Source organism: Mus caroli, unplaced genomic scaffold (genome assembly GCF_978045245.1).
Source record: "Mus caroli unplaced genomic scaffold, Mus_caroli_1 scaffold_4, whole genome shotgun sequence".
Classification (NCBI taxonomy): domain Eukaryota; kingdom Metazoa; phylum Chordata; class Mammalia; order Rodentia; family Muridae; genus Mus; species Mus caroli.
Window position 1 is genome coordinate 50,774,798 of NW_028227259.1, and position 19,220 is coordinate 50,794,017.

The window sequence follows — 19,220 nt, forward strand, 5'->3', positions numbered from 1 at the left end:
CATTTTTGGAGAGCCATATGTGCGTGGGCAGCCGTTTATGATCTGTGCTTTACCACTCTCTACCTAGCAACTTTAGCAACAATAAGATCACTGACATCGAGGAGGGTGCATTTGAAGGCGCGTCTGGTGTGAATGAAATTCTTCTCACCAGTAACCGTTTGGAAAATGTTCAGCATAAGATGTTCAAGGGACTGGAGAGCCTCAAAACATTGTAAGTATTTCTGGCTCACATTAAAGTGGGTTAATGTCACTGTTCTTTATCATCTGGGGACATAGGGGATTTCGACTTCCCTTCTACCCCAGTGGCTCAATATCTCAGACATAACCATTTGAACAGAATGACTGTCTCCATCCAGAGGTTACTTTTAACTGTTGCTGTGCTGCTTCAGTAGAAAAGAAGCCGTGAAGGGGATCAACCCTTTATGGTCTACTACTAAGAAGATATGCTAAGGGCTTTCTATGTTTGCTTAGTGATAGGGAGTTTGGAAGGAATAAATTCTCTGTGTCTCTCAAATGGTGTTTATGTAGAGAAGACAAGACTTGGATCAAATGGTAAAGGCAGCACTTTGTATTGTTTAAATTATCTCGGTGAATCTTTATAATAATGTTTGCCAAAAGTAGTGACGCTTAAACCAGATGAGAGAAAAAATGAAATTCTAAAACAGTTGTGTTAGCAAATAAAAGAATCTATTAGCAGTCAAGAAGCAGCCCTTGACAAGGCAGTAAACATAGGCTCAAGCAATAGCATGCCACCTAACCATGAGAACTGTGGATAATGGAGACGTGGGAAGTCCCTGATCTTTATGAGAGGAAGAGAGAGAAAGGTATTTCTCTAGCTGGTTTTGTTAATAGCATCCCTAATTTAGGTCTGGCGAAAACAAAAACAAAAAACAAAAACAAAGAAACTCTGTACATTAGATGTTTGCTCCAGTATTGCCCAACCTAACAATCCAGCAAGGTCATATGTCAATCGCAGACCTCTCTCAGGGACTAGTTTTGAGTCACTCTAAAATGTTATATGAACAGTTTCTTTGCATGTCTGTGGGGGATATATTGAAAGTGTATTGAAGGATAACTAAGAAAATATGCCTGCTACTTTATTTCCTTTGACTGTCCAAGATTACTCAACAAATGAGAGCACTTCCCTTCTTCCACAGATGTTGAGGGTCTTTTCATTGGTAATAGAAATACTATGAAGAAGGTAAGGGGAACCAGTTAGAACTTTATACATATCAGCCCATCTGTGCTGCCACAGCACGATACCACAGACTGAACACTGCACACACATCTCTCATGTTCCTGGATATAGATATTCACCATGAAATTCAGTTTGTTTTTCAGCCCATCTTCTAAGCTACAGGCTTTGTTCTTGCCTAGTTTACTGCTGTAGATGCACATGGCCTTCAGACTGCATTCTTATGTAGAGAAAAGCAGAGAAAGTGAGATGTATGCGGTCTCCAGGGTGCCTTTCTCTTTATATAAAAGTTTATAAAACGATATAGGCTCTCTCCAAAGGCAGTCAAATTAGGTGATAAGAGCTTCAAGGTGTGAATTAGGGGAGTCATAATTCAGTCTCTAGTAGCACCCTGGACAGCATATCAAAGCATTTATTTTGAGTAGATACAAAAACATAATACTGCCTAAAAGGTCTCTGAAATCAGCTTTCTCCATTTTCTCTCTACAAATGCATTTCACCTGTTTATGCTGTAACACCTGAAACAAAACAAAACAAAACAAAACAAAACAAAAAAAAACCACCCGCACTCTGTCTCCTCAGTGCAGTTGTTCCAAGAAAAATAGAGCAGTTGAGAGTCAAACTTGTGGTTTCCAACTCCTAGAGTAGAAGTCGCTAGATCTATACTTCCACACAGTCTCTGAGGTTCTGAACATTTGAATTCCTCAGCAATAATAGGATAGTTAGCAATACATGTGCAGATTTCAGCAAGTTATGAAATGTCCTGAGACATCAGACATCAGGCAAAGCTGGCTCTATGCATGTGCTGGAATTTTTTTCAAAAGAGGAATTTTTTCAATTCCCTCCAGGGTCTCAGAACTCCAGTAAGATAAAGCCCACTTATCTCCGTTATTCGTGACAAAGGAAATTACTGATAAGGACATGTCCATTTGTTTCTGACTATCCAGTGATGCCTGGATAGGAGGGCATCATCTTTCTTCTTATCTATGGCTAAGAAGAAATAGAATATTTTTATTTTTTGTTTATTACTGAACATATTGTTTTAAAGCAACAACATATTCATCATCTGTCTTAGAGTTTGTTTGATGTGATATCATTACATGACCAAGAACAAAAAAAAAATGGGAGGGAAAAGATTTACTTACTCATATACTTTGAGGTCATGGTTCCTTATTATCTAAGGGAACTGTGTAAGTGTTTGCATGAACTCAATGCAGGTGTCTGGAAGCAGGAATGGATGCAGAGGTCCTAAATGAGTGCTGATTGCTTGGCTTGCTTTTCATGAATTGTTCAGTCTACCAATCAAATCCATGGGTGGTACATGCCCACAGATCTTAGCCCTCCCATACCAATGGCCAATCAAAAAGAACGTAAAATTGGATTGTCCACAGACCAATATTCTAGGGTTATATTCTCAACTGAGGTCTTCTTTTTCGTAACGACTATAGCTTGTGTCAAGTTGACATAAAACTAGCCAGCACAATGTTTCTCTTTTTATATTTGCCTCCTTCTTCTGGTGGAGTAATTACCCTGAGTGTGGAAAGATCAATAAATTAATTTTTCATGAGTTCTGAATAATATGTAATGCAACTACAGATTTGTAAATGAGGGTTTCTTCCTTCTTGAAAACCACCCGATAAACAGCTCAGAGAGGAAGGAACTGGGAACTAAGCCAGTGCTTTAGCAGCAGCAAGGAAATGACAACACTGTTAATCCTGTTAATGACAATGTCAAAAGTAGAGTTTATTCAAGGCCAACCTATTTAACCTTTGTTGTATATTGCATTTATTCCTTTGGGGAGTTCTGAACTTGAAACTATGGACAGATTTTTTTCATAAATAAAACAATCGGATGCAGGCTTGGTGGATGCTCAGTCACGCTTGACTCCCTCTGTTCTTGTCAGACAGTGAGTCACTAAGTCCCTGAGATGCCCTCAGTTCTCCGTCTGCATTGCCTATTGATTCTTCCCTCCCTCCTTCTCTTCCATCTCAAATGTCATACTCATCTGAATACACAAATCGCTGGGCTCCAAGGACTCTGAGTAGGTGACTTAGGACATGATGTGATCAGGCAAACATAATTATATCATCAAAAGAAAACATGTTACCCTCATCATAGGACTGCAAATCCACATGGTGACATGCCTTGTGCGACTTAATAAAGGCACTGGTGAATCTATGCATTCTATTCAGCCAGGATGGCTTCCAGAATATAGCCATCCCTAGGGGGAAAGACATTCAAAATAGTAACAAATGCTACATATTTGATAAAGGCATGATTTTGATTCTCAGAGAGGCAAAATTGAATGTCTGATATTTCATCTCCAAACAATGTCTTTTTCCTTCCCCCAGGATGCTGAGAAGTAATCGAATAAGCTGTGTTGGGAACGACAGTTTCATAGGACTCGGCTCTGTGCGTCTGCTCTCTTTATATGACAATCAAATTACCACAGTGGCACCAGGAGCATTTGATACTCTCCATTCATTATCCACTCTGTAAGCAGAAAAGCATTGCCTTCATCCAGTGGCTCTCAATCTTCCCAGTGCCGTGACATAGTTATACTGCTCTTCATGTTGTAGTGACTCCCAAGCATAAAATTATGTTCGATGCTACTTCACAATGTAATTTCGCTACTGTTGTGAATCATAATGTAAATATTTATGTTTATGTAAATATTATGTTAATACCATAAATATTATGGTACTAGGTGACCCCTGTGAAAGGGTCCTTGGACCCCTAAAAGGGGATATGATCCACAGGTTGAAAACTGCTGCTTTTATCTATGGATTGCAATAGTGTACTATATTTCTTACCTTTAATTTTTAATTAATTGCTAAACATTCTATAACACTTAACCTTGTATTTAGGCATTTATAAAAGGACAAACTTATCTTAGCCTTGCTTTAATTTTTCCAAAATTAATATGATGTTTATTACATAAAATTTGATATACATAGTATTTTTCAGCTAGTTGTTTTTATAATAATGGAGTCAATGATGTGGCTTAAATTTAGAATTATAAATTATTCTAACTTGAACAAGCAAATGTCCCAGATGTCCTGTCATATTCTAAACAATAAACATTTTAACATAAGTATTATAAAAACAGAATTGATAGATTTATTACCAACCATCTATACTCTAAAAGAATCATTCTTGGTGACAAAAGAATATAAAGATGAACAGATTGAAAGTAAAAGCTATTTGCCAGAGGCCAATTACTATGCCTTTGAAAAATTTGGGCAGAGTGAGTTGAGCCTATTTCAGAAAATATTTTATGTAGACAACTTGAAACTTGAGAATAGTTCTATGTCTACAAACAGAACTTAAAAACCGCTTAAAAATAAACTTTGAACAATGAATTCCAGGCCTTTTTTATGTCATTTTCTCAACAAGGTGTTTGCTATTACAGCTCTATTAACTGATGGTTTCCCTGTCACAGCAGTTTCTAAGTCCTAACCTAACTCAACAGAATGGGGATAAATGATAGTTAGGACAGTTCCATAAACATGTCTGAGACTGCTCGAGTCACTGAAACAAAGAAAGAGAATCAAGCATCCATTTATCAGTAGAGTACTTAATCCCTGTCCCACATGAAGTGTGACATTTTACATGGAGAGACTAATTTGTGCATATTAAAGATGGCATGTTTATAAATAATACGACTGTCAATAGGTTTGTGCTTAAGTATGAGATGCCAAAAGTATTGAGATTTGTAGACATAAATTCATTTTTATAACTGGCATTTAATCAACTCAGCTGTCAGTTTGGATAGGAAAGCTATTCTCTGGAGCAAGCAAGAGATGGAAATCTTGAGATGACAAATTACGGGAATAGCTGTTGTCAGGTTAAACTCAATAATATAAGGTAATCAGCCTTCATCTTTATATTAAATCACTGCTTTATCAGCGCAGGAGAGTTTGACAGTAAGTTAGATCTCTGACATGTTTAGATATTTGTAAGTGAAGTATCTATCACAATCCACTGCATAAACCCCAGATTACTGCCTTCATATATTTTTTGCATAAAGTTTTTCGAAGAATTTTCTTATGAGAATGTATTGTCTTTTAGTTCCAGGAATACAAATTTTAGAAAAAATATGCATGGCATTTTTGTATATGATTGTGTGCATATAGAGAAATGAGCCTTCAAAGATTGTGAGTGGGGCGGGAATCATTTTTAAGCAAAAGCGTGTGAAGAAATGATCACCTAGGATATAGAAAAAGAAGATTAACTCTAAGCTGAACTACGCTTTGTTTACATGTGGTGCTTAGAAACCTCTTGGCCAATCCTTTCAACTGTAACTGTCACCTGGCATGGCTGGGAGAATGGCTCAGAAGGAAAAGAATTGTAACAGGAAATCCTCGATGCCAAAAACCTTACTTCCTGAAGGAAATCCCAATCCAGGATGTAGCCATTCAGGACTTCACCTGTGATGATGGTAAGAAATGCATGACCAATCATGGGTCTTAGATCTTCATTCACGGGACCAACCTGATGTTCTGTCATCCAGGGGACCATGCCTCCTTAAGTCCAGTAGAACAAGGTAGCAAATGGGGCTCATGGTATGGCAGAAATATTTTTAAAAACAACTCTCACATCATGGTCCAGTTTACATCTAAGGACTGTGCAGTGTTCTTTGTAGCTTCGTTCTTTGTTCTAGCAAGACATTTGCGTTTCTCAGGTTGCCATTTCACATTCAGGTCTACCGAATGCCTACTTGTAAATGTTCTAGAAGAATTCCAGGCTCCCAACTTGTGAAAGATACTCATAGAGCTTAATTTTAGCCTTATTTTTCTCAGTGTGTCTTTTACAGGGAATTGTTTCCAAATCTGAAAAGCAAAACAAAAATCCATTATAATCTAGAAGTTCTATTAAAACCAACCAGTCAGTCTCCCCTCTCTCGTGCTCTTGGGCCATTGATTTCGTGCTCACTGTAGTCCTATGAGGTGGGTAGAACAAGTTCTGTTATTATTACCAGTGAACAGGGAGCTAACTGGAGTTTGACATTTTTAACATGTGATTCTAAAAATTTGAAGGTAATCTGCCCCTTTATGTCCATCTCTTTATAACTTCTTCTTAATCCAGTTTCTATTTGGATATCCTGATCAAAAACTGTATAAGTAACTGAACAAATAATTACCTAGTAAGATTAAAATTATGTTGGTAGTACTAGAATGTGAACTATTTTTCTGAAATCCTGTCTTAGGGATCCCAAAATTAATGCATACACAATGCCAATCTGTAAGTACTTAGTGCTATATACAGAAATGATGTTTTTATTTACATAGCTCAATACCCTTGTTTTTGTTAAAGTTTTCAAAACATAAAAACTCCATTCTAGTCCCTTCTAAACTGTAAATCTGTCTGCGTTTTTCTGTGGTGATCTAGGAAATGATGACAATAGTTGCTCACCACTCTCCCGTTGTCCTTCTGAATGCACCTGCTTGGATACAGTGGTACGATGTAGCAACAAGGGCTTGAAGGTCTTGCCTAAAGGTATTCCAAAAGATGTCACAGAGCTGTAAGTACAGTTTGTCCTCCTTGTTTCCTTTCTGTACCTCCTATTAAATGCAGTGATAAAACCAACATTATGTGAGAGAAGGTTTATTTTTTTGCAAGTCCATCATTACAAGAAAATCAAGATAGTCACTAGAAGCAACTAGTCACATCAACAGTCAACAATAAAGAGAGAATGAATTTATGAAGATTCATTTGTGTTCTTTCTATACTTCATAAGGTTTGGGAACCAAATCTAGGGGATAATACCACCCACAGTGAGCTTATTCTTCCCTGAACAATTAATGTAATTAAGACAATCCTGGTCCAGACCGTCTTACATTAAAATTCTATCCTAGGTGATTCTAAATTGTGTCAAGCTGAATTTTTAACTGCCTTAATTTGTTTTGCCTTTTCCTACATTTCCAACTAATGTTTTATACATCAAGGGGATAATGATCTAATACAGATATTTAGGATCACATTTCTAGATCGGCTTCATGAATACAAAGTAATTTTATAAAGCAATAATGCAAAAGTCACTTTAGAGAACTTGGGGAATTGCTGGTTGGATGTATTTTCGTTTTATATAAATAAGATTTCTTGGTGCCTTTGTTGTACTTTCTGTGCCTAATGTGCTCCAATAAGGACAGGCAGACACCATATAGATCCTGAACTTACTGCTTCTCTCACCCCTTACTTTTTCATGGTGCATTTTACAAGACTAATGTTCCATCAAATACAGTTTGGGAAATGTTGCACAGTTAATTTATTTTCTGTGTCTAGTGAACACTACATCCTTAAATCTCTATGACTTCTGGGACAATATTTAACCACACAGGATAATAATTATCTTGGAATTAAAAGAAGCTGACAGAATCTTTCTCATTTAAAGAAACATTATCCTTTTTGAGTCAGTGTCCATTAGATCCAAAAGGACATGTGGCCAGTTATTTTTGATACTTGAATAACTGATATTTAAATACTAATCCCATGGCCAATATCCATATAAGTAGACCTTCAGAAGTCAGACTTTCAGCTCAAAGCCCTATGGCTGCATCCATGCCATGCATGCAGTATGGAAAGAAAATCAGATGCAAGCATCAGGATGCGTGGATGCCACTTTCATCCCACTCCTTTATGTCTAAACTGCAATTTGATAGGAAAATATTTTATCTGAGTCAAAGTAAGTCATTTAGTCTTTATTTAATTTCTGTTTCTCTGGAATCATGGATCAATAACGTTAAATCTGCATGTGGCCTCTACAGATATATGCCTATCATTCATGGCAATGCATGCAAGGAGTCCACATGATCCACTTTTACCACTTGGGCAGTATGCAACATAAGCAATCAGGTTAAGAATATGTTAGTTATTTCCCCTTAGGCTTTTGGCTATCATCAAGTGAAGAACATGTCTCTTAAGTTTGTAAAGATCTCATTTTTCAAGTCATGTTCAATTCATGGATCCTATTTTGGTACTGGATCAAACATTCAGAGAGTAAACAGTATTAGCAAACAGGAATGTATGCCTTAGAACGGTAGAACTGAATGCTGTACTTAAACATAGCTCAGTGGTTAAGACCACTGACTCTTCTACCAGAGGTCCTGAGTTCATTTCCCAGCAACCACATGGTGGCTTTTAACCATCTGTAATGTGATCCGATATACAATAATAAATAAATAAATAAATAAATAAATAAATAAATAAATAAATAGAACTGAAATGCTTTTCACTGGTCAGTTATTTTTCTCTCCTAACAAACACTAGAGCTAATTGACTGTTAGCACTGTGTTTAGTATATTTCATTAAACAACGTTCTAATATTTCTTCACATAGTCATAGGGATCTATAACGTTTCCCCACTCCCAATTACAAACCTGTATTTTGTATGCAAAGTGAAATTTTATAAATAGCCCAGTGAGGGACATAGCATCCACATTCTCTTTGAATGCTTTTCTTTTCCATTTTAACTAGCCTTTTGTTTTTACTCATCAACAAAATTTAAATATTCTTTCATTTCTGTGTTAATCTTAATTTCCTGATTGACCCTATTTATGCCATAAATGCATTTCTATTCTTCCGTTGAGTCTTCTGTTGACATCACACCAAAGTTCCTTTTCAAATAGTTTTCTTTTATTTTCTATGAAGAATAGTTTGTTCCAAATAGATCAGGAGGAAACTAACTCATCTTTGAAACTCAAGTTTCACCTCCTGGAGAGATTATTCTTAGAATCTTACCAAGTCAGCAAGAGCCTTCTCTCCAGTCATATACTCACTCATATTGAAAAAAGTGTGTGTGTATTACATTAAATTATTAAAGAATTTGGCAACATAACCATGTATTGGTAGACAAGTTGAACAAATGGTATTCGTTAGTTTTAATCAGTGTCGTATACCTTCCCTCTTGCACTGTTTTCCAAATAGACATACAGAGTTTTCTTCTGAGTCTTTTTGTCTTGCTGCAGCATTTCTGGGCTAAGAGACTGGTGGTATTCACGGTACACTGCTTCCCTCTGGTGGTACCTAGAAAAACTTAGCTACACAGAAGTGGATGCTCACAGTCAGCTATTGGATGGATCACAGGGCCCCCAATGGAGGAGCTAGAGAAAGTACCCAAGGAGCTGGGGGAATCTGCAACCCTATAGGTGGAACAACAATATGAACTAACCAGTATCCCCTGGAGCTCTTGGCTCTAGCTGCATATGTATCAGAAGATGGCCTAGTCAGCCATCAGTGGAAAGAGAGGCCCATTGGTTGTGCAAACATTGTATGCCTCAGTACAGGGGAACGCCAGGGCCAAGAAGTGGGAGTGGGTGGATGGGGGAGTGGGTGGCAGAGAGTGTGGGGGACTTTTGGGATAGCATTGGAAATGTAAATGAAATAAATACCTAATAAAAAACAAACAAACAAAAAATGTGATAGGGAAAGGAAGTGGGCAAAATAAAATATGTGTAAGAAAATTTGAGGACTTATCAGAAGTCATATTGCAACATATAATCTCATGTCAGTCACGTATGTTTACAACTTGTGTATTTTACAGATCTGTTTACATTTTAAAATATTGTAGATTTTTATCTCAGGCAACTTCCTGACTTTTCCTATAAACATTAAAATTTCAATTTCAATTTGAGGTTTCAAGAATGATTACCTCATTGGATCAGAACACACCCACACACTCACAAACTCACACACACTCACACACTCTCACACACACATATCTTCAATGTTTTACTATTGATATCAGCTGTACTTCGGGGCAGATGACCCAAGTGCTTGAGACTCTTGTAATATATATTGTCTAGGAAAGGACCACTTTGAAAAAAGAAGGTTTTTTTTTCTTTTTGTGGCATCATAGGTCTAAATCCTAGCATTTTTTAAATTTTTATATCCCGTGAGTTACTATGTTTTTGTAAGTTGCCTATGTCTAATAAGATAGACAAAAGTGTACTTTTATTTGAAATTTTCTTTTGTATTCCAATGCTAATTTCAGTATACTTGAAATTTTGTTGTTATTCTATGAAAGCCCTATTACACTAAATCTACCACCTTAAAGTTATGTCTAGTTACACTCAAAATTAATCCTAAAACTGTTCATTGTTATTTAGCAAATGTGTTGAGATATATATATATATATATATATATATATATATATGCAATGAAAAGAATACTTAAACTTAATAACTAGGCTTGGTTAATAATTCTTCCATTTCATGGTGTTGTCTATCTATAAATGCAAAGAAACTGGTGGCCACTTAAATATATAAGTCATTGGATAGACCTTCTTGCTGATAGAAAAATGGCTAGATGCTTGGCTTGCTTTTTGGCTAAACCACAAAATATTGAACTCACCATTCTGTACTCAGCTTTATGCATTAGCCTAAGTGAGCCACAAGGAGTTCTACTAAATTGAACTACTATGTAATTTGCCCTTTACTTGTCTTGAATAATGATCGCAGCTTGGAACATGATCTCAAGGAGAAAACTGCCAAGTGGTTCTTCATCTCTGTTCAAAGTAAATATTGGCCATTTGGTTTGAGATTTCCCACTGTTAACTTTTTAAGCTGACCTTGTTCTGTCCTTGTTTCTAGGTATCTGGATGGGAACCAGTTTACACTGGTCCCGAAGGAACTCTCTAACTACAAACATTTAACACTTATGTGAGTAGAATATTTTCACATCATTATGTTATTTTATTTCATTAAACTGGGAATGGCAAGATGCAGAAGATTTAGAGAGCCTTTCATGTAACATAGATCACTTACAGTGGCCTGCTTCTCTGCTAGATCACTGTGGTTCAGGATCACTAGCTACATCTCTATTGAACATCAGTCAGGTGATGCTGAGTATTAGGGAAAGCTCGTCTAGCCAAAGAAGCAAAGACGGAATAATATCTAAGTAATCAAAAAAAAAAAAGTATGCAAGCAGTAAAAAGGATGCTTTATTGATACAAAAAGAGGCTAATTGTTAGAAATCATAAAGATAGTGGGGAAATATTTTATTTTATATGGCAAACAAAATGTGGTCAATGCTTTGAACATATATTTTTGCTTGACTTTCTTATGTAAGACATTTTAAAATAATTTACGGTCTATAAATACTAAAGTTCATTTTAAGTAAGCATCTGGATTTGAACTCTAGACAATGATCTTGACATTCTGAGTATTCATTTCCAAAGACTAACTCCTTGTTCAGATGAGATTTCTGTCTTCAGAAAATAACTCGTTTCCTATTCAGTGAATGAAATGATATTATAATGACAATTTGAATGCAAGACATACAAACATGGAGACATTTAAATCTGTACACAAATTGATCTAGTTTCACACCTCATTTTTAAAAAAGGCCTAGCCCTGTTACATATAATTTCCCATGTTCGAGTAGCCTTGCTGGTGACTGAGAGCATTTCAGAGCACATAGAGAAAGTAGGAAATGTAAAATATTTTAATGGCTCTACAGTACCACTAGTATTAGTATATATATACTAATATATATATATATGTATATATATAAATATATATACACACACACATACATATATATATATGTGTGTGTGTGTATATATATGTATATTTTTTCTAGTTTCAGAGGCAGATTGTTAAGTTTCGTAGAACAGGTTTTATTCCAAAGTAGTAAGTTCCAAGAAGTTCAAGAGAAGGAATTATTACATGATCTGTGTAAATTTTATCTACATGTACAGAGGCAAGTGAAGACAATGTCTCCATTTTCCATGAAATATGGGAAGTTCAAATAGAAATTCTCATAGGGCCTACCTAAGGAGAAAACTACTTTGACCATACCTTTTACTATTAATAGAAGAACAGGTGTGTTTTATTGAGCTATAACCTAGCTGTGATTTTCAGAAAGTAATTTTAAAAGATTTGGGGCATTTATTGGAAAGCACACAATTACTTATAACAAATTAAAAATGAGATCTGTGGTTCTAGAAATGTTTATTACTACTGGCTCATTATATAAATATATTTTTATAAATATGTGCAACTTCGTAAAATTTAGACTTAGAATTTCAACATCAAAAATATGGATCATAAGGCTCCTATAATGTTCCTATCATTTTCATAATTGACAGTGTCTATTTTACTCATATTTTGGAATTTAAATACAAGAAGAGTTGACCCTTATCTCTTACTGATCTTCCCTTTATTCATGTGTTAGAATAGTTGAATACATGTGAATCTATATATAATAAGAAAATGCTAATATCCACATAATATATTTTATGGTTAAAAATACAAAATGCATTCTGAAATAGCCAATTAGCAACATTCACCATGTGTACCTATTCATTAAATAAATATTTATTGAGAACTTTCTGAGTGTCAGTGACTTAGCCACCAGTCAAATCACAGGTATTCTTATGATGACAGTTTGAATGTAATTAATTCAAAGATTGTTCCAATTAGCAAATTTGAATTTGTGTATTAACAGATATACATATATATATACATATGTATATATATGTGTGTGTATATACATATACATATACATATACATATACATATACATATATATATATACATGAAAGGAAATTACAGAATGGAGAGCTAATGGAACCAGAAGGATTGGTGGTTTATTCCAAACCCTAATGATGCATAGTGTGGTTAATGTAAGCTCGATGTCTTCGCTTTTCTCTCTTAGAGACTTAAGTAACAACCGAATAAGCACCCTTTCCAATCAAAGCTTCAGCAACATGACCCAGCTTCTCACCTTGTAAGTGTGGTACTGAATATTCACTTACTCTTGGGGTGAGAAGGGAGTTTTACATGGGGCCTGGTGACCAGAGTGAGCCTGTCATCTTATGGAGTGTTAATACCATCTAGAGAAATAGAAACAATGAAGAGGAAAAGATACTCAAAATGTTAGGTGTAGCTTAAGAAACACACACACACACAGAAAATATTCTTTAAGACCATGATACAATTATGAGAAATCCTTAGACTAAGCTTACCGGGTGTGTTGATCTGAGTTTTATTACTGTGAAGAGATACCGCGATGGCAGCAAACTTTTACAAAGGAACGCATTTAATTGGTGCTTGGTTGGCGCTTCAGAAGTTCAGTGCGTTTTTATCATGGCAGAGAGCATGGAGGCACTCAGGCAGTTCTGGGGATGGAGAAGCAGAGTCTACATCTGGATCTACACGCACACGGAAGGGAGAGAGTTTGGGCTTAGAATGTTTTGTGTTTTGTTTTTTTGAAACTTCAAAGCCAGTGACACTCTCCCTCCAACAAGGCCTCCTCCTATTCATCTCAGATAGTGCCACATGCCAGTGGCCATGTAATCAAATCTATGAGCCTCTTCTGCGGTCATTCTCATTCAAACCACCACACAGCGCATGATATCCCAGTCAGAGGATGAGTGAGGCATGTGTACATAGTAAGAAAACTGTTAAGTTATATTTAGGTAATGGATTATCATAGTAGAATTAAAACACAGAGATGAGCAATGTAAATGATATATATATACATTCAATTCATAAATTGCTCAAATGACTGTTTTCTGAACTGCTTTGCTTTAAAATGGCATTTGTATATTACTTGATTCCCATGTTAGATGAGCTGACATATGTTTATTTACAGAATCCTCAGTTACAACCGTCTGAGATGTATCCCTCCACGAACTTTTGATGGATTGAAGTCTCTTCGGTTACTGTAAGCATCCTGTATTTGACAATCACATTTCTTGGAGACCTGAGTTATGGGCTATTTTGCCGGGGGGTGATGTTATCAGTTTGTTATTCATGGCTATTTCATGATGTCACAGTTTACTGGAAATTTGAAGTTAGGACAATTGTTTCACATGGTATCATTGTACAAGTACTTGGATTAAGACAACATTACCTCCTCTTGTGTAATACATGTTACTGTGGTAGTCATTTATTGCTATATACTATAGTATATAGCAATATATTGACATCAATAAATATACTGATATATACTATAATACTAACACATATAGGTCCAATTAATTTATGATAAAATAGGGAAACTTATTTTCTTTAGAAACCATATTATACTTGAATCCTTTTCTGTGAAGTGAATTAGTTTACCATATTCGTTCAGGCTTTGTTCTTGGTGTTTCTTTTTATCCACCACAGTTATATAACTCTTAACAGTCATGAGGAGGATTTTATCTTGTTCTTCCATGAGCTACTTTAAATAACACGTTAGTGTGGTTTTTTTTAACCGTGTGTAGCTGTTTGTCAACTGTTTCCCTAGTACAGACTCTGCCTTGGATTGAAGAAAATACCTTTGCTAACCTTGCCCGTGTCCACTAGCATTCGGATTCATGGAATCTTTGTTTTTTATGACACTCAAATGAACCATCTATGGTTTTATCTTGGTGCAGATGTAGTTGCGTGAAAGTGATGGTATAGAAGGGATTCCCTGTTATGGAGTTTTTTTTTCCATGATATTAGGATAGTTCAGGAACTGTCAGCTAGTCTCCCAAACAATATTTTGTCAATGACTTAATTCTGTTTTCCAGTAAGAGTGTAATAGAATATCCTTTCAAAGCACTTCTGTAAACCTTTCACTTTGCGATGACAGAATGAATTTTTGGCTGTTTTAATTTGTATTTCAAATGATTGTAGCACTTGAGTCCTTGTATCGTTGCTGAGCGTTTGCAGTGTGTGTTCTAAGAAGCCTCATTGCTTCATTAGCCATTATCTATTGGACACTACTTTCACTGTATAGTACAACATCTGTACAATTACTATTGATTTTACACCTTTTAATTAAGGATTTAAATGTCTTATCTTTCGTGGTTATGATATTTGCCATCCACTTTCTTGCACACAGCCTCTTAGCTTAACTTTATTTTGTAAATTTTACCATGTAGGCTATTTCATATTCTTCTCTTTCTGGTTTCTGAGATTTATAGTATACTGTGGCAAGTTTTCCTGATCCTACAATTATATGAACAGCATACGTTCTAAGGAATTGCTAATTTCATCTTACATTTAACTCTTCAATATACAATTTATTTTCTGTAGATGATGTGACGTATGGGCTGGCTTTTACTTTCCTAAAGAGATATCTATTGTTCAAACATAGCTTACTGAATAGATTGCCTTCTTCCACTAAAATGTTCAATAAGAATGAAGTCCTTCTACGTGTAGAAATATGCTTTGAACTTTTTCTCTTTTAGGTCTTTACATGGAAATGACATTTCTGTTGTGCCTGAAGGTGCCTTCAATGACTTGTCAGCCTTGTCACACTTGTGAGTACCTGGCTCAATGATGCAGTGCTGGGCTCAGATGCTCTCTGATTAACATATTTGCAATAGTCTTCTACTGCTCTTTTGCTGTAACTATGAGCTATGCTTGATTGAATCTTGAAAGAAAATGTACTGACTTTCAGATTGAATACCTTGCCACCTACGAGTAAATTTTAATTTACTCTTTGGCCTGGCAATCTTCATCAGGTGGGTGGTCTTGACTCAGCTAAAAGTGTCTTTTATATGAAAACAGACCTCTGGCCTCTCTGCACTATTTTTGATTGCTCTCTGATTCTTACCCAACTCTACTTTCCAAAGCTGTGTCCCATGCACTACTTTCTCCATGAATCATATACCATTTTGCTTTGATTCATTTATTCCACAAATATAGCATTGACCATGGTGCTGTCAATATGGACATGGACAGCACTGAATATTGTATTATCCCCATAATTATAGTTGCAATAAAAATGGAGGTAGAAATGGATTATGTACATATATAGAGAGAGAAAGACATATATATTTGTATATATACAAGTATATAAAATATATTCATATATTCATTATTTCTAAATTATATAGACATAATGCATGCACACACATATACACAACATTAGCAGTATTGAATTTTATCCTTAGCCTATTACTAGATGTAATAGTAAGATATCTCAAAGCTAGAAGGAAGAAAAGAAATCTAAGGCTAGAAAGCCTCCTTTCGTGATGATATATTTGGGCTATCCAGTAGCAATTATCTGTCTGGATGTCAAAGCCAGTATGATCTCAGTAAAATTCAAAAGAATTCAAAAAAAAAGAGGATAAAGGTTTAGAAAATTTAGAAAGACATGAAAAATAATATATAGTCATATTTTATCTGAATTTGCTTTATGGAAGCTCTGGTATTAGTATGGTTTGTATATATCCATTTATCAGATGGATACCTCCAATTCATATTTATGCCATTAGACCAGAGGCTACAGGAGGAAAGACCTCTACCATGTAATCTTTGAGCCTCAGCATCTACCTCACCAAAGATCCATATGAAGAGCTCTCTTTGCAAACTCATGCCCTATTCATGAGCTACAGTATGAAAATAAAAACTGCTACTGTCAGGTGTGTGGCTGATGCCAGAATGCTACATAAAGGAGGAAGTGGATTTAGGGTAATGGATCGGAGAAGGCTGCACAGCATAAGTCCTGCTTGACCTGAGGGTCCAGTTCATTATGTGACTCTCCCCATGACAGCGGACAGTGATCCAGTTCAAAGGTCCTCTGTCCTGTCAGGGCTCAGCTATGCCTCCGTGGTACACATTTCTCTTCCACGCTGTAGATCATTAACAGTTCTTCTTACTCACTTCTCTCTCCTTCAATTCAGAAGGGCACTGGGAAATGTCAATAGAGAGCAAAGGAATCAAAATTACCATTTGGCTCGTGCTTTGATTTGAACTGTTTGGGACTGACATATGTATAAAGGAAACACTGCATTGTGATGCTTGATAAAATGTGGACACTGATTTGCACAAGATAAAGTGTTATGATTTTGCAATAATATTTTAGAGGGCTCCCTAGATTATGATTCAACTGTATATTTCGGTTGCTAGTCAGAAGGTAATTTAGCTTTGAAAACTGCCTCACATATAGCTACCTCTTGTGTCCAAGCATGATAAGTTTATGAAACTACTTAATAATAATATCATATATTAATATTAGACTCACATATTACTATCTTAAATAAAATCAGGCACTTTATAGAAATGGGAAAGCACAGGTCTGGTAGATTGAAATGATGAGATAACGCTAGTTACTTCCCTGTGACTCTTCCATTATTATTGCTACTTGTGTAACTAAATACCAAATTGTAAAATGGCAGATCGTTGAAGGTGCAAATGAGCACCAGAGAATGGACTTCATTTGCCTTTATAGTGGTCCTTTTCTTGAAGTAGCATCCCTAACATTTTACACCTATTCAATTATCCCAAGTCATGTAGACTTTCATCCCCATCAGCACCTCCCAGAGACGTCAGCCTGTTCATTCACAGACATCTTGTAAATGCTTCTGCTCCATAAGTTCTCCTGAGGATTACTTGTGTGTGCCCATATGCCAGTCTACTTAGAAATGGGAGTTCACTGGGGGTCAAGAATGATTCCCTGTTCATAGTAGAGTCCTCAGATTGTTGACCAGTAACCAAGTTCTCAGTAAACAATCAGGGAAAGCAGGAAGTGCTAACCTATTCCTAGGCTGTAGATAAATCCAAGATAAATGTGTCTCTCTGCATATGAAGCAACACTGGAAAGCCCAAGGAACTGTTAATGTTATTTATCCCAGCCTCACAAAAATAAGGAAAGTGGAAATCTGCAGCTTCTCCATTTCCTTCTAAATAATGGATATCAACAAATTTATAGGGATTTTCTACTGAGCATCACTGTGAATCTGTTCCATTAGGAAATAACAATACTTCCATACTTGTGTGTGTGTGTATGTGTGCTTTTGTGGTGTTCTTTTTCCAGAGCGATTGGAGCAAACCCTCTTTACTGTGATTGTAACATGCAGTGGTTATCCGACTGGGTGAAGTCGGAATATAAGGAACCTGGAATTGCACGCTGTGCCGGCCCTGGAGAAATGGCAGATAAATTATTACTCACTACTCCCTCCAAAAAATTTACATGTCAAGGTATGGCTTTTAATTACTGGCACTATTTTTGAAAAACTTCCCACATTAATCACCGCAGACGTGGCAGTATCTTGTAATTAGACTTCGAAGGTCTAGTTGGGCAAGAGTTTATGTTCTCAGTTAATCTGTTTGAAGAAGGTAGGCTATTTCCTGTTTCCCAATTATACAATTAGGCTTTTCAAATCCATGTTAGACGCATTGGAATGAATAGGCTTTCTTGAAGATGTAGGTAGATGTGTACAAATTGGGAATTACTTTCTTAGTCTCTAACCAATACAATGTTTTACTTTTGCTTTATCTAAACATGGCCCTGGCTCTCAGGGCTCCCAGGGCCCTGTGGCTTCCTAATGCCAGGTAAGGAGAACCAAACCAAGCCTTCCAGTGTTCCAGCCAGAATTCCCAGTTACCCCCTGTGCTGAGATTTCCCGAGTGGATGTTCCCTGGTGCTTGCTTCTACTCCTGTTTCTTCCCTAACTTGACCCTTTGTTGATGTACTTATAGATTCTATATTGTATCTTCATAGTAAATATAATTTTCTTCTCTCATTCTAAGGATAGTTGATGCAAACATTCATAGTATAAATACAAAAAATTTAATTGGGGAAATGCAAACAGTAATTATTTATTTTTTGTAAGGAGAAACAAAATGAACCATTAGTCACAAGATATAGATACCATCCCTAAAGACTTATGTATCATTGCATTCAGGGAAACTAAATATGTCGATGTAGGTTGTAAGTTTTGTCATTCTTCTTAACTTGTAGATATTTCTAAAAGCCCACTCACAATTACTAGAGAAGAAAAATCATTGATGCTTCTAAATGTAAAATCAGAAAATATAAACCCTAAATATTATAAATTATAGAGCAGTTTGTGTTGTGGTCAGTCCCTCGTACATTTGCAAACAATGCCAAAAAATCATAAGCTTCTAAAACTGGACCATTGATGCAGGGGACAAACACATATTTAAGTTAGCAATACTGAGTAATTGCTTACCTCATAACCAGTCTGGCTGCTTAAAGTCACAGCTTAGTTTTCCAGTACTTATGAAAACCTAATTTCATGGCTTAACCAACTGTAAATCAACGTGAGAGTTCTAACATGAAGGACATTAAAGATTAA

At 36.0% G+C, this 19,220-nt stretch overlaps 1 protein-coding gene across 4 annotated transcripts in view; it reads left to right on the plus strand.

Moving 5' to 3' along the window:
* Positions 1–19,220, plus strand: part of Slit2 (slit guidance ligand 2) — a 334,272-nt gene that overhangs the window by 257,510 nt on the left and 57,542 nt on the right. For all 4 annotated transcript variants that reach the window (XM_085836687.1, XM_021161791.3, XM_021161793.3 and 1 more), the window contains 9 exons: positions 68–211; positions 3,547–3,690; positions 5,470–5,636; positions 6,587–6,719; positions 10,786–10,854; positions 12,854–12,925; positions 13,793–13,864; positions 15,363–15,434; positions 17,936–18,099. In XM_085836687.1, coding sequence (XP_085692813.1) covers positions 68–211; positions 3,547–3,690; positions 5,470–5,636; positions 6,587–6,719; positions 10,786–10,854; positions 12,854–12,925; positions 13,793–13,864; positions 15,363–15,434; positions 17,936–18,099 — 1,037 coding nt within the window. The remainder of the gene's footprint in view (positions 1–67; positions 212–3,546; positions 3,691–5,469; positions 5,637–6,586; positions 6,720–10,785; positions 10,855–12,853; positions 12,926–13,792; positions 13,865–15,362; positions 15,435–17,935; positions 18,100–19,220) is intronic.